The following is a 13896-nucleotide window of genomic DNA, read 5'->3' as shown; positions in this document are numbered from 1 at the left end:
ACAGGATTACTGAAAGGAAGAAGCTTAAATGGGAAAAATGATAGCTGACATAAATATTTAGCTTTCATATTTTTGTAGTTTTATCATTGTAGGACTGTTGTTTAACTAACAGGTGAGTTAGACTTCAGATTTAAACACAAGTTTGACTTACATACATTTTTTTCACCCAGAATCAGCCGGAGTGAGTCTCACTGTTTTGCTGCTTTGTTTGCTTTGAAATGTCAATGACCTTCCAGCACAGGGCTGAAAAAAAAAGAGGCAAAAATAAAAACTTTCAGCACTGAACTTTGAATTTGTATACTATTATTCTATATAAGTGTTATCCATTTAAATTTTAGCTGTATCATGGAGGCAAGGCACCAACATCAAAAGCCAAGGTAGGTTAAAAAAAATTAAATTGTATATGTATATATGTAAATATATACAGGCTCTGACTTTAAGCAAACTCTGCTCTGACTTTGGATTAAATGAAATCTTTTTCTAATGTTTCCTCAGAGGTCACCTTTGAGTAGAAGACCATTTGAAGGTACAAATGGGACAACCAACTCATCAGTGGTGTGTAGACTTTGAGTGTTTCATGTGTTTAGAGGAAACTTGAACTCCAAGTCAAATTTAAAATAATATGAGCAGAGTGTGACAGAAAACTCTTTAACATGAGTACATTTTTTTAATCTAATAGTAATTTTCAGTTGTAAAGTGGAGTAATGTATCATACTGCTGAGAGGTTCGTCTTTGATTATTTTGCTGTTTTATTTGTAGGTCACCGCTGACAACTTCACGGGAACAATCACACACGTGATTCCAAACACCGGACAAAGTGGAAATGTTGTCGTGCAGGTAGGTGAGCAAAACGTTCCTAATGGACTTTTCTGGGAGAAAAAGTGTTAACGTGCAAGAGAGCGAAGATTAATTTATCATCAGACTTTCATCAGTGTAAAGAGTTACTGACAGCTTTTTTTCTCTCTTTTCTTTGTAATCCCATCAGTGGAATGGCACCATTAGAGCAATAGAAAGTGATTTTGGCTTCCCTCCTGCAGAGCTGGAAGAGGACACAGAGGTAAGAAGCTGTTCATAGTTGAGGGCAACATAATAAAGAGACGACACCCTTAAATACTGTTAAAGCCCTCTGCAGCTGTTCGAGTTAAACAGAAGCTACTCCTCATAGAAATTATACCTAGAGTCAAATGAAGGGTTGTTTTTAATATTTTATATAGTATTGGCTTGTTTGTTTTTACAACTCCTTATTATGATCTGTTCAGCTGCACCACTCCACATCCCAGACAGATGTCTGTCACTTTGACCTTAAAAGAGGCGGTAACCATGGAGAGCAACAATTGTGTATTCTTATATGATGTATAAATATATTTGTGTGGATCGTATTTTAACTAGATGTTGGGGGAATGATTGAAATTAAAGATCTGTAACTAATATAATCCAACACATTTCAGAAAAAAGTAACCCACCCCCTGATTAGATGGGTTTTTTTTCTCTGTGTACTTAATAGGCCGTTCATCACAACATTTCAGCGGAGGCAACGGTGAAAGAAGACGCAGTGGAGAGACCCTAACAAGATGGAAACACGAATCCTCACAGAGATGGACGACCGTTATTCTGCCGGTGTCTCTGTCATCTCTGAACAAACATTAAAAGCCTGTTTACGAAAAAAGTTATTATTTAATTAATATTTGTTACTGTGCTTTGTATGGGATTGTTTAAAATGTGGGTTTTTCAGAGCTGAAACTTTCCACAATTTATCTGCCAAACACACAAAACACTGACACTTAAAAAGAGAGAGCAGGCAGCAACAATTCAAAAACGATTTACTGCTGTGGAAAAGTCTGAATCAAATTCGTGTTTTCTTGAATAAAGCAGACTTTGTGAGGGGCTCTTCTACCACATGAGAAAAACCTCCCACATCAGAAACCTTTGTATCTCACACAGAATCAGCCAGACAGTGTCTCAGGCTGCTGCTGAGTCTCTGAGATTTACTGATTCATTCTTTTGCTGCTTTGTTTGCTTAGACATGTCAGAACAGATTTTTAATATCTTCAAAGACAAGTTAAAGAGGCATAAAATAAAGTAGTTAAGGGCTAAAAAAAAAAGTGGATTTTGCATATGTCCCCTTTAAGTTTGTCTGCCTTAAATTAAAACTACTGTCTTGTCCAGTCTAGTCTTATATGTATAAGTTGCACCTAATACTATACGGGTCAGTACAACCCAGCACAATTAAAAAGTCACCCAAGTACAGCATCTAACACGAGCAAAACAAAACTGAACAAAATCATTTTTTCACTGTTAGTGTTTGCAAGGGTGTAAATTTAATGAAATGTCTTTGAGCTATGAGACTGTTCCCAGGTTTGCAGGTTATGTTTCTGTCCATGTTTGTCTTTTTTTTTTTACACAGTTCAAGTACACATCAGCAAACAGGTGCACAGAGAGGTCAAAACTGTTGGTCATATTCAATCTTTGACCCTTTTTGGTCTGCATTACTTACATATTCACTTTCATTTTTCAGTCTCCAGAAAGAAAAAAGAACATGTTAAAGTTTTTTTGTTTTTTTTTTTAATTAAATTTAAGTAAACTGCAGCCCGGTGGTTATCACTCCTGCCTCACAGCTAGACCTTCTTCTAGAAGGTCTGGGTTCGATTCCACCTTGGTCCAGACCTCTCGCTGTGTGAAGTTTGCATGTTCTCCCTGTGTCTGTGTGGGTTTCCTCCGGGTACTCCTGTTTCCTCCCACAGTCCAAAGACATGCAGTTACTGAGGTTAGGTTAATTGGCCACTCTAAATTGCCCATAGGTGTGAGAGTGAGTGCCCTGCCCCCCTATATCAGCTGGCATAGGCTCCAGCCCCTCACTGGCCTGTATGTGTGTATATATATGTGAATATACTGAATTAATAAAGTGTAGATCTCACCCTATGTCAGCTGTGATAGGCTCCAGCTCCCCTGATGGATAGATAATAATGATATAAACAGACACAGAAGAAAGAGGTGTCGTTATTTACCATTATAAAACATAAAGAAGTTATAGTGAACTTTAAATTAAAGCTGCACTCTGTCTTGCATAGGAACTGCTGGCACTTTGGTATTTTATATATATATTTGGCCATAACAGCTTTATTTGACAGTGTAGAGAGACAGGAAGGTTGGAGGAAAGATGGGGAGGACACGCGGCAAAGAGCGGCAGGTCGGGACTCGAACCTGCACTGCCTGCACTTTGCCTCGCGGTATGCACGGTCGCCTGCTCTTCCACTGAACCAACCGGGCATTTTAATTGTTAGTTTAAAAATCACAAATATCTCTGTTAGATTCAGTGCTGTGGGAAAGTCTGCATTAAATCAGTACGAAGTGTTTTCTGGAGAATAAAGCAGACTTTGTGAGGGTGAGCAATTTCGCATTTGCTAACAAACAAAGATGAACTTTGATGTTAAACAAGAGCTGATGTCTAACAGTCACGACCTGCAAACACTTGCATTATAAAACAGGTCTGAGTGCACACAGGAGGCTGACTACACACAAGATGCGAGGACTCACACTGCTCTGTTTGGTGGGATTCATTCTCACAGTCGCGGTAAGAAAATATCAGAACTGCTGGATCTTCACAGATTTACTGAAAGGAAGAAACTTAAATGATGAACATGATAGCTGACATAAATATTTAGATTTGTAGTTCCATCATTGCAGGACTGTTGTTCAACTAACAGGTGAGTTAGACTCCAGATTTAAACACAAGTTTGACTTAAACATATTTTTTCACCCAGAATCTGGCGGAGTGAGCCTCAGTCCGCTGCCGAGTGTCTGAGATTTACCGATTCATTATTTTGCTGCTTTGTTTGCTTTGAAATGTCAATGACCTTCCAGCACGGGGGTGGAAAAAAAAGGCAAAAATAAAAACTTTCAGCACTGAACTTTGGATTTTTATAGTATTATTCTATATAAGTGTCATCTATTTCATTTTTAGTTGTATCAAGAAGGCACAGCAGCAACACCCAAGGTAGCTACAAAAAAAAAGGTTTTGATCATTTTTGTATGAATAAATACATTTTTATATATATGTATGTGCGTATGCGTTTTAAAACTGGTTTTAAAAGATTACAAAACATATCATGCATGATGGTTTAGTGGTTAGCACTCTAGCCCCACAGCAGGTCCAGGGTTTGAATCCACAGTCTATTGTATAATATTTATTATCGGTCTTTTGCCACTCGGGAGCAAAATAAAGCTCACATTTGAGGATAATAACTTGAGCAATACAGACATTTGACCTTAAAACAGGAACATGGAGAGTAATTCGAGTTAGAATTGCCTTGTTTTTAAACGTGTCCTCATATACGCCGATGATTCAATTCAATTTTATTTATGTAGCACCAAATAGCAATAACAGTCACTTCAAGGCGCTTTAAGTTGTAAGGTACAGACCCCATAACGATGCAGAGAAAATGTCTAAAATTATTTGTGTAGATTGTTTTATCTAGACACTGGGCCTGTAACTAATTTAATCCAATACATTTCAGACAAACGCAAAAAACCTCGACGGAGTCTGGCATCCTCTTGAAAGTAATTCTACTCGACCAGCTGCCGGAAATAATACGGAGGTAAAACAACTGCATTTATAACAAGTGGTAGCGTACATAAATATTTCATTTCATATTGTGCAGATTTTAAGATTGTTGATTAACTAAATCCATTATTTGTGATGCAGTTTTAGAATGTCTTATAATTTCATGTGTTCTTTAATAGACATAATTACCAAAGGTACTCCAGCCCATCCCCCCGCCCCCTGAGGCATGCTCGTTAGGTTAACTGGTGATTGTAAATTGGCTGTAGGTGTGAGGGTGAATGGTAGTCTACATAGACTGGTGATCTACCCAAAGTGCCCCGTGGCAGATGGGACAGACCCTGAACTGCAGACAGATGTAGACTATTTTATTTAGACCAGGGATCCTCAAATCCAGGCCTTGAGGTCCGGTGTCCTGCAGGTTTTAGATGTGTCCCTGATCCAACACGCCTGAATCAAATGGCTGAATTACCTCCTCAGTATGCAGTCAAGTTCTCCAGAGTCCTGCTAATGACTTCTATATTTGACTCAGGTGTGTTGAAGCAGAGACACATCTAAAACCTGCAGGACACTGGACTTTGAGGCCTGGATTTGAGGATCCCTGATTTATACTTTGGGGTCAAGATTGAGTTTAAAGACCTTTAACTATCCATCCATCCATCATCCATCCATCCATTCGCTTCCGCTCATCCTGTTCAGGGTCACGGGGGGGTTGGAGCCTATCCCAGCTGGCCTGTAACTAATTTAATCCAATACATTTCAGACAAATGTAACCCACGTCCACGGGGTCTGGCATCCTCTTGGAACTAGTTCTACTCGTTCACCTGTTGGAAATGATACAGAGGTAAATCACCATCAGCACAGCATTCATAATGTCTCACAACTACAGGTACTCTGAAGTAACATTGACAACCCAGCCGAGAATGTGCGGCTAGGAAGTGAAATCCTTTTATTTAGATTTTTTATTTATTTTTTTTGTCTCTGTGTACTTTATAGGCCCATCACAACAACTCAATGGAAGCAGCAGTGAAAGACGACGCAGTGGAGAGACCCTGAAGAGATGGAAACGTGAATCCTCACAGAGACAGACGACCGTTGTTCTGCTTGGTGTCGCTGTCGTCTCTGAGCAAACATTAAAATTGTGGGGAAAAAAAAAAACAAAAAAAAAAAACTGAAGGTTTCTCTCATTTGTTATTATGCTTTTTATAAGGTCATTTAAAATGTTTTCACCCAAGAGCTGAAATTTTTGTCTCCAAACACACACAAAAAAAACACCAACACTGGAATTTATTATTTGGGGGACAATAAATTTACAAAACTAACAATGATACTTTACAAAGTCTGAGGCTGTGCTGGTTTTATTCAAGGCCTGATGAACACCAGTGAGCCACAGTTACACTGCTTTCTTCATGACCATCAGCACTGTGGTCTATTTTGACTCATGCTTTGTCCTGTTGCTGTAAACATGCTTTTCAACACCAAATGAGCACAAATGAAAACAGTCCCTGACAAACTAACTCGACACGACAACACGTGTGTGTTACAGGGAGCTGCTGAGTGCTTTACAAATGAACACCTTTAATACAAAATAAACTGAGCACACGAGGACAGAACGTGGACGTCAAAGTTCTGAGACCCGTGCTGTTATTGATCTTTTTAACACTGCTGGTTTACATTTTGGTTATTTGAAAAATCACAAATAAAACGAGCTTGTTTGTTTAAACATGACACTTAAGAAAGAGGGAGCAGGCAGCAAATATCTGATGGATTCAGTGCTGTGGGAAAGTCTGAATTCAATCAGTATGAAGTGTTTTCTGGAGAATAAAGCAGACTTTGTGAGGGTGAGCAACTTTGCATTTGCTAACAAACAAAGATGAACTTTGATGTTGAACAAGAGCTGAAGTCTAACAGTCTCCACCTACAAACACTTGCATTATAAAACAGGTCTGAGTGCACACAGGAGGCTGACTACACACAAGATGCGAGGACTCACACTGCTCTGTTTGGTGGGATTCATTCTCACAGTCGCGGTAAGAAAATATCAGAACTGCTGGATCTTCACAGATTTACTGAAAGGAAGAAACTTAAATGATGAACATGATAGCTGACTTAAATATTTAGATTTGTAGTTCCATCATTGCAGGACTGTTGTTTAACTAACAGGTGAGTTAGACTCCAGATTTAAACACAAGTTTGACTTAAACATATTTTTCACCCAGAATCAGCTGGAGTGAGCCTCAGTCCGCTGCTGAGTCTCTGAGATTTACCGATTCATTATTTTGCTGCTTTGTTTGCTTTGAAATGTCAATGACCTTCCAGCACGGGGGTGGAAAAAAAACAAACATCAGAAATTATATAATTCAAACAAGTGTCATCTGTTTTAATTTCAGTGGCACAAAGTAGGCACAGCGCCGGGCCCAGCAAAAACAAACTTGGTAGGTTTAAAAAAAAAAAAAAAAAAGCAAGAGAAGCATCAAACTATTTATCTTAAAACTTAAAGTCGTTCTTTTTTGGTCCTCAAACTAATTCTCTCCCTCTCTCTCTCTCTCTCTCTATATATATATATGTGTGTGTGTGTCTGTATATATATATATATATATATATATACACACACACACATATAATTATTTTTAGGTTTCCGAGTGGCACCCTCTTGAAAATACTCTCTCTTTTCCACCTGCACCAACCGTAAGAACCAATGAGGTAAAACACCACAAACACAACTGCTATTTATATTTATAATTTCATATTTGACAAATTGTGTTTTAACACATTAGCCTTGAAATGGGTTAAAATTTTACAAAATCTGCACACGTAGTTTCCAAAGATTGGCTTTGGGACAGTTAAAAAAAAAAAAAACTTTAGTTACTATTTGATTATTTTTTTATTGTGAAACAGAAAAAAGTGTTATCCATTATTTACAATTTGATGCACATTAATTTGATCTTAAAACAGGAGATAAACACGAAGAGCAATTTCAGTTAGAATTTCCTTGTCTTTAAATGTGTATTCATAAACACTAATGATGGATAAAATGATTTATGTAGACTCGTTTATTTAGACTTTGGGGTCAAGATTGAGTTTAAAGGCCTGTAACTAATATAATCGGATACATTTCAGACAAATGCAACCAACGTCCACATGGTCTGGCATCCTCTTGTTGACAATGTTACAGAGGTAAAAACACCATCAGCACAGCTTTCATGTCTCACAACTACATTTAACCTGAAGTAACACTGACAAGCCAGCCGAGAATGTGCGGCAATGAACTGAAATCCTTTTATTTAGATTTTTTTTTTTGTCTCTGTGTACTTTATAGGCCGTTCATCACAACAGCTCAAAAGAAGCAGCAGTGAAAGACGACGCAGTGGAGAGACCCTGAAGAGATGGAAACACGAATCCTCACAGAGACAGACGACCGTTGTTCTGCTTGGTGTCGCTGTCGTCTCTGAGCAAACATTAAAACGCTGCTGTGGGGGAAGAAATAAAATGAAATAAAAGGTTTCTCTCATTTGTTGTTATGCTTCTTATTAGGTCACTTAAAATGTGTTTTTACCCAAGAGCTGAAACTTGTGTGTCCAAACACAACACCCCCGCCAACTTTGACAAAATGAGACAACACAGGAATTCATCGAGGGGACAGCAGGTTGATACAAGCCGTGGGTTTACAACTTCAAAGATTCAGACAAGACTAAATTCACAAGGATCACTTTATTATTATTTTTTTTTTTCCTGTGTTGAGGGTCTTTTCATCACAAATATTACCATGAGTGTCCCAGCAGGAATCAATGCTCCCCTAACATATTTATGCAAAGGACGTACACAGAACATAAATCCAGTTCTTTATATTTAATAACATAAAGCCCATGTGATATTAACTGGGTGCACTCTGTCGTTTCGGGTGGTAGTGTGCATACAGACAAGGAGTTGCGCAAACTACCCGTTTTACAGGGCTGCGATTTTTTTTTTTTTTGATTACCTGTGAGGAAAACAGAAAAGCCTCAAAAATCAAAGTTGTTCAGTCAGAATGAGCAAACATCATCAAGTGGTTTCCAATCACTCAAGACCACAGGAAAGGATTTGTTACCAAAAGGCTGGTTTCAGATTAGAAACAAGCTTTAATGGCTCTTTCTGATGCTCAAAGAGAAAAGTAAGGGCAGCGGAATCAAACAGTGGATATGAAAGACTGTTAGTAGATGTAATTATCGGGCAAACTAAAACAGCACTACATTCTTGAGTTTCTTTTTCCTTTTGCATTTTTTTTTTTTTTTTTTTTTTCTCCTTTTTCACAGAGTGGTGAGATTCAGAGGCGGGCAACAGCCTTTGAGACAACACTTCACCTCAGATGACAATGCAGTTTCTTTCTATCTGTAAGGCCACTTTATAAAGAAACACCTAAATGAGGACTGCAACCTATCGATTCTTGTCCACTGCTCTCTGCAGAGTGTCGTTGTGAATTTAAAAAAAAAAAAAGAAAAGAAAAATAAAACGCTTCAAGTTTCTAAATTAAAGAGCCTGATGATCAGCTTGTACACAGAGGGGAGGGGGGGGAGGTTGGTGTCTGCCCCTCCTCCCTCTCCCATCTCCACCACAGTAGGGGGGTTAAAAAAAAAAAAAAAAAAAAAAGCTCAGTCCACATGGTCACCACCAGCTATACTGCTGAGGTAGTATCCCCACTCCCAAAGTTCCAACCGCAACTCAAAAAAAAACACACCTCAAAATAACCACGTGCCATTGGGTTATAGCAATCTTGCAAGAAAAGAAAAAAAAAATATAGATATTCTCACATAAGTTTGTAAAATCATCTTGCCTAAAGTCATCTTCAATCCTCTGTGGCTTTTCTCAAAGCAAGTCCAGAGTGAAGTTGCGCCACGCAACTGCTGCTCTGAGTACAATCCACAAAGGACACCTACGGCGCCTTTTTTTTTTTTTTTTTTTTTTTTTTGTTTTGCTGCTGCAGTGTCGTACGTTTGGGTGCATTTCCTAATTCCATTTCGATGGTTCCCTCTTTCAGCCCCTTCAGATGCAGTCCTTCAGTTTTGCCAACCAAATGTATGTGAAGTGTGTTACTGGATCTATTTAAAGGGCGCGCCGCTGTATGTGCTGCAGTAGGTGCTGTGGTTGTGTATGTATGGGGCTGTGTGTTGTGTGTGGCGATGGTGGCACTGTGAGCTCAGTCAGGACTGCAGTCCACACAGCTTTGGGATCAGCTTCCTTCAAAGGGGCTGGGCAGGACCGTGCTGGAGGGGCCAGGGGACGGAGGGATGCAGCTCTACTTATCCCCCAGGATGGCGTACTGGTTGTCGAGCTGCAAGTGCTGCATAGAAGCGCCGCTGGTCTCCTCTCTGCCACGGTTCCTGTGTTTCACAACTTCAAAGGTCTTCTCCATTTCTCTGTCCCTGAAACACAAACATCAGGTCAGGCCAGCAGCAAACGTAAAGATCGAATGATTGGGGGTTTTAGGACTGAGCAGTTTTGCCTGATTTGAAAAGCTGCCAGGGGAAAACTTCTCCCTAAAAAAACAACATGGGAGCAAGGCTTAGGTTTGCAACTGAACAAACCACAAGACCTCTGCAACAATGACTGAGACCAAAGTGGAGATGTCTGTCCATAATGCACAGTGACACTTTTGGCGAAAACAAAACATATCAGCATAAACGCCTCAAGCACTGTGGTGGAGGGGGTGATAATTTGGGTTCTTTTGGAGCCACAGGACCCGGACACCTTGAGCTGACCATGAACTCCTCTGTATACCAAAGTATTCTAGAATCAAATGTGAGGCCGTCTGACAGCTAAAGCACAGCACAACAGAATGAGGGGAAAAAAAAGAAAAGACTCAAGGTCGTACAAAGGCCCAGTCAAAGTCCAGACCTCAACCTGACTGAAATACTGTGGTGGGACCTTAAGAGAACTGAGCATCACCGAATGTCAGCAAACTGCTTTCCTTCAAATGTGACTTACTTGCGTGTCTCCACATGCTTGGCGGTGGCCAGTAAGGAGGGGAACTGCGTGTCACTGAAGATCTCGGGAGGGCCCTGGTTGTGGGCTCGTTTGGTGGTGGTAAGTCGAGCTCCTGGAGGGCGATATACACCGGCGGGCTTCGCCTCAGGGGCCTCTACATTCTCTGTAGGAACATCAATTAGACATGAAGAAGCACTTTTAATGTGTTAAAGCTCATTTAGACTGTTTACTTGATGCTTTTGAAATAAAAAACATCAAAACCAAAATCACTGTGCGGCTCAAAAACCAGAGGAAAATACTTTTTTAGGCTCTCCCACAATCCTAATAGCATGAACTTTTTGAAGGCTCTATGCCCATCCAAGCAAATTCAATCCCCCATTTTTTTTTAGAGGCTAGATTGTAAGAAAAAAAATACACAGAGAAGAGTGGTTTTTAGGCTGGTCTACTCACCCACGGGTGCAGGAGGAGGAGCAGCAGCAGCAGCACCAGACTTGTTCCAGGGACCTTTTTCACCTTTATCCCCACTAACGAGAATGATCTCTCCCTCCTCACCGACCTCCTCCTTCTCGTACTCCTCTTCCTCTTTCTCGTCACTGCAAACAACCAGAAGGTAGTCAAACAGAGGTGACCATGAGCCGAGCTCCTCTGGTGCTGATATAATAGACTGCATCAAAGCTGAACTTCAGGGTTACTCGGCTAAGCAGTATGAGGTTAGGATACAGACCTATTTTCTGTTGGTCTCCAAGCATTTACGGAGTCATACAGGAAGACACAACCAACTTTTACCTCGATCCAAAGCACCTACAGAACCAATCTGCTTCCATTTGTTTCCATCACCAGCATTAAAACTTGTTTGCTTTAGTATTTAGTGTTTTACTTTGCCTTTAACGTGGTTTTATTGTGCACCTCTGCACCTTTCAGTGCTGTGGATGAGGATACTTTTAGATTGCTCTGAGGAAGTCCTGTTCTGGTCCATCTTCCTCCAACTTGCAAACACCCTCTTCTGTGTCAAACTGATCTGATATTCATCTTTATACCTGATGTTCAACTTTGTAACTGGTGATGAGAGCTGGACCTCCAGCCACACCTCATCTACCAACCTGCCGCCTTCAGTGGAAGAGTCGGCCATGCCCAAACCTGAAAGTGTCGCATTGGACGCCGGTTCTACGAAGCAGGACCAAGTCTACTCACCAGACTTTGTTGTCTTTTCCCAAAATGAAAAAGAAGATGAACATTTGCTGTTTTAACGCAGTGAAGGAGACACAGTGTTCAGTGCTGTCAGAACAGGACTTCCAGGGAACAATCTAAAAATAGCAGGAAGGCTGGAAGAGGTCCAGATGTGCAGAAGGACATGACCATAAAACGGGGAGGCAGTCAAACCTAAATTGGGTATGATTTTTGGATTTTAAGCTATTTTATTCATTTGCTCAAGTGTTCATATTATTTCTACTGTGGAAAATAATTTAGGCTAGAAGCTATAATTAAAAACAAAGGATGGTGACAATGAAAAGAGTTAATGCCAAAAAAAAAAAAAAAAAAAAAAAAAAAAAAAAAGTAAAAACATCTACACCTGGTGTAACAAACACACGGCCTGGAGGCCAGAACCCTCCCCTACTGGATGCCTTAAGAACAAATCACATCACATTAGTCCAAAGTGGTGACTTTGTCCGAGCCAGAGGCCTGCCATGCTACACCGATATAAATGTTATTTGGATCTCCATCCATCCATCACAGAGAAATTACAGATTTCTTTGTTTTTATTTATAGAAACAGGGTGTTTTCTGCAAATTAACAAAACATTTCCATTTTTATTTGCAGGTAATGAGTTTCCAGTGAGTTTTCAGTACAGGCCCAGGGAGATAAGCTGATGGATTTCATGGATTTACTACAGTAGCATTGTTCTGTAATAACATCAGACCAGCTGAATGTTTAAACTGCACGGAAATTTTCTTAAGACATACCCGAGTTTTAACATCTAGTTCATAAACTGATGGATTATTATTAAATGTCTGAACGATTTAAAATCACACTGGGCTGTTTGTGCCTCAGTAACAAATTACTGACACACCTTTGTTCTACAGAGGTCATTTAGTCAACCTGTATTTGAACTGTGAAATAATCTATAGTAGAAGAGAAAGGGAGCCCCCACCCCCACCCTGAATTTGTCCCAACAACATCTGTACAGGAGATTTCTCTCCTTCAAACTGTGTTGAAGCACAGCTTAACCAAACATGTTTTAAGCTCACCTTATCTGCAAAGCCTGGAGTCGAAGCCCACTGTAGTCCACTTCTTTCTGCTCAAAGTCTTTCCATTCCTCGTCCTCCTAGGCAAAGGAAACATTAAATCCGTGTACCTCACAGTGAAACTACAGTAAAAAAACAACAACAACAAAAAAAAAAACACCACCTAACAGTCTCAGTGTAGAGATCAGTTTAGTTGAGTCAGATAACTTCTCTGTCACCTGATCCTATCCTGGTATTCTTAAATAACAAAAAGCAGCTGACCCACTAACAACTTGTAACAAACAGCGGCTCGGCCTTGTTGGAAAACCACGACACAAAGAGGGGGGGGGGAGATGGCTGCTACCCCCCCACCCCCCACTGCCGACATGTGAATAACGTGGATTTAAAGTGTTTACATCTAACATTATAACTGGACATAGCTTTAACAGATGGCACGTAGATGCTGAGATTGTGAGAAAAGCGCAAAACGTGCGTCGTGGCAAATTTCGTGCCACCGGGAAACATATGCCGGCGTTTTCTCCCCCCCCCCCGAAAAAACTCACACATTGTTTCTTCTGACTTTATAAAGCGTTAGAAAACAGCTGCCAGCAAGCGGGTTCCTCTTTCAGAGGCTCCGATTCTAATCTGGAAACAAAACCCGACCGGACACCGGTGTGTGGCAGCGAGGTAAAAAGTTATCGGAGAGCAGCGCCGGTTACCTTATCGATCTGCGCGTCCTGGTTCTCGTTTTTCGCCGATTTCTCCTTCTCCTTCTTGGTCTTCTTCAGCGCAGCCGACGCGGGGCCCGCTGCGGACTCTTTCCCCTTCCCCTTCTCTTTCTTCTTCTTTTTATCCCGCTTGGCAAAGAAATCGTCCAGGCTCTTCTCCGTCTGTACATCCGCCATTTTCAAAGAGCAGCGTTAACTAGCCTCAGTCAGCCAACCGAGCAATGACAAACGTGAAAATCCGCGCTTAGACAGTGAGGACAGCGTGTGAAGCGAGCAGGGGAGATGGAGTTACTCTGGACTCCTCTGACGGTTTAACTTCTGTTACAAGCCGATAAAAACCTCCACTCCGGTTCTCTGCCTGAATCGTTAGCTATCCTATCAACCATGCCATGCACAGGCTATTTGACAAATCTGTACCATCAACCGG

At 40.6% G+C, this 13896-nt stretch overlaps 1 protein-coding gene across 2 annotated transcripts; it reads right to left on the bottom strand.

Annotated features, from left to right (window-relative positions):
- Nucleotides 1-8794: 8794 nt before the first annotated feature.
- cdv3 (carnitine deficiency-associated gene expressed in ventricle 3) lies at nucleotides 8795-13896 on the bottom strand. 2 transcript variants are annotated; one of them, XM_030756695.1, is made up of 5 exons: nucleotides 13461-13896; nucleotides 12766-12842; nucleotides 10970-11112; nucleotides 10520-10682; nucleotides 8795-9957 (listed from the first exon to the last, which is right to left on the bottom strand). In XM_030756695.1, exons 1-5 carry the CDS (start codon nucleotides 13644-13646, stop codon nucleotides 9831-9833), a joined length of 696 nt encoding a protein of 231 aa, XP_030612555.1. In that variant the 5' UTR covers nucleotides 13647-13896; the 3' UTR covers nucleotides 8795-9830. The 2 variants fall into 2 exon arrangements, with proteins under 2 accessions (XP_030612555.1, XP_030612556.1); XM_030756696.1 differs by having other exon boundaries at nucleotides 12766-12839.

Source organism: Archocentrus centrarchus, chromosome 20 (genome assembly GCF_007364275.1).
Source record: "Archocentrus centrarchus isolate MPI-CPG fArcCen1 chromosome 20, fArcCen1, whole genome shotgun sequence".
Classification (NCBI taxonomy): Eukaryota; Metazoa; Chordata; class Actinopteri; order Cichliformes; family Cichlidae; genus Archocentrus; species Archocentrus centrarchus.
Note: the sequence above shows the minus strand (reverse complement) of the source record. Positions and strands in the feature narration are given on the sequence as shown.

Bases quoted from the DNA above. Each gene is read 5' to 3' on its own strand.
- cdv3 (XM_030756695.1), bottom strand. From the start codon at position 13,646: ATGGCGGATGTACAGACGGAGAAGAGCCTGGACGATTTCTTTGCCAAG. The intron at 12,843-13,460 runs GTAACCGGCGCT...TCCTTTGCCTAG, and splicing joins AGGACGCGCAGATCGATAAG to GAGGACGAGGAATGGAAAGA. The intron at 9,958-10,519 runs GTAAGTCACATT...TTTGTGTTTCAG, and splicing joins AAGCATGTGGAGACACGCAA to GGACAGAGAAATGGAGAAGA.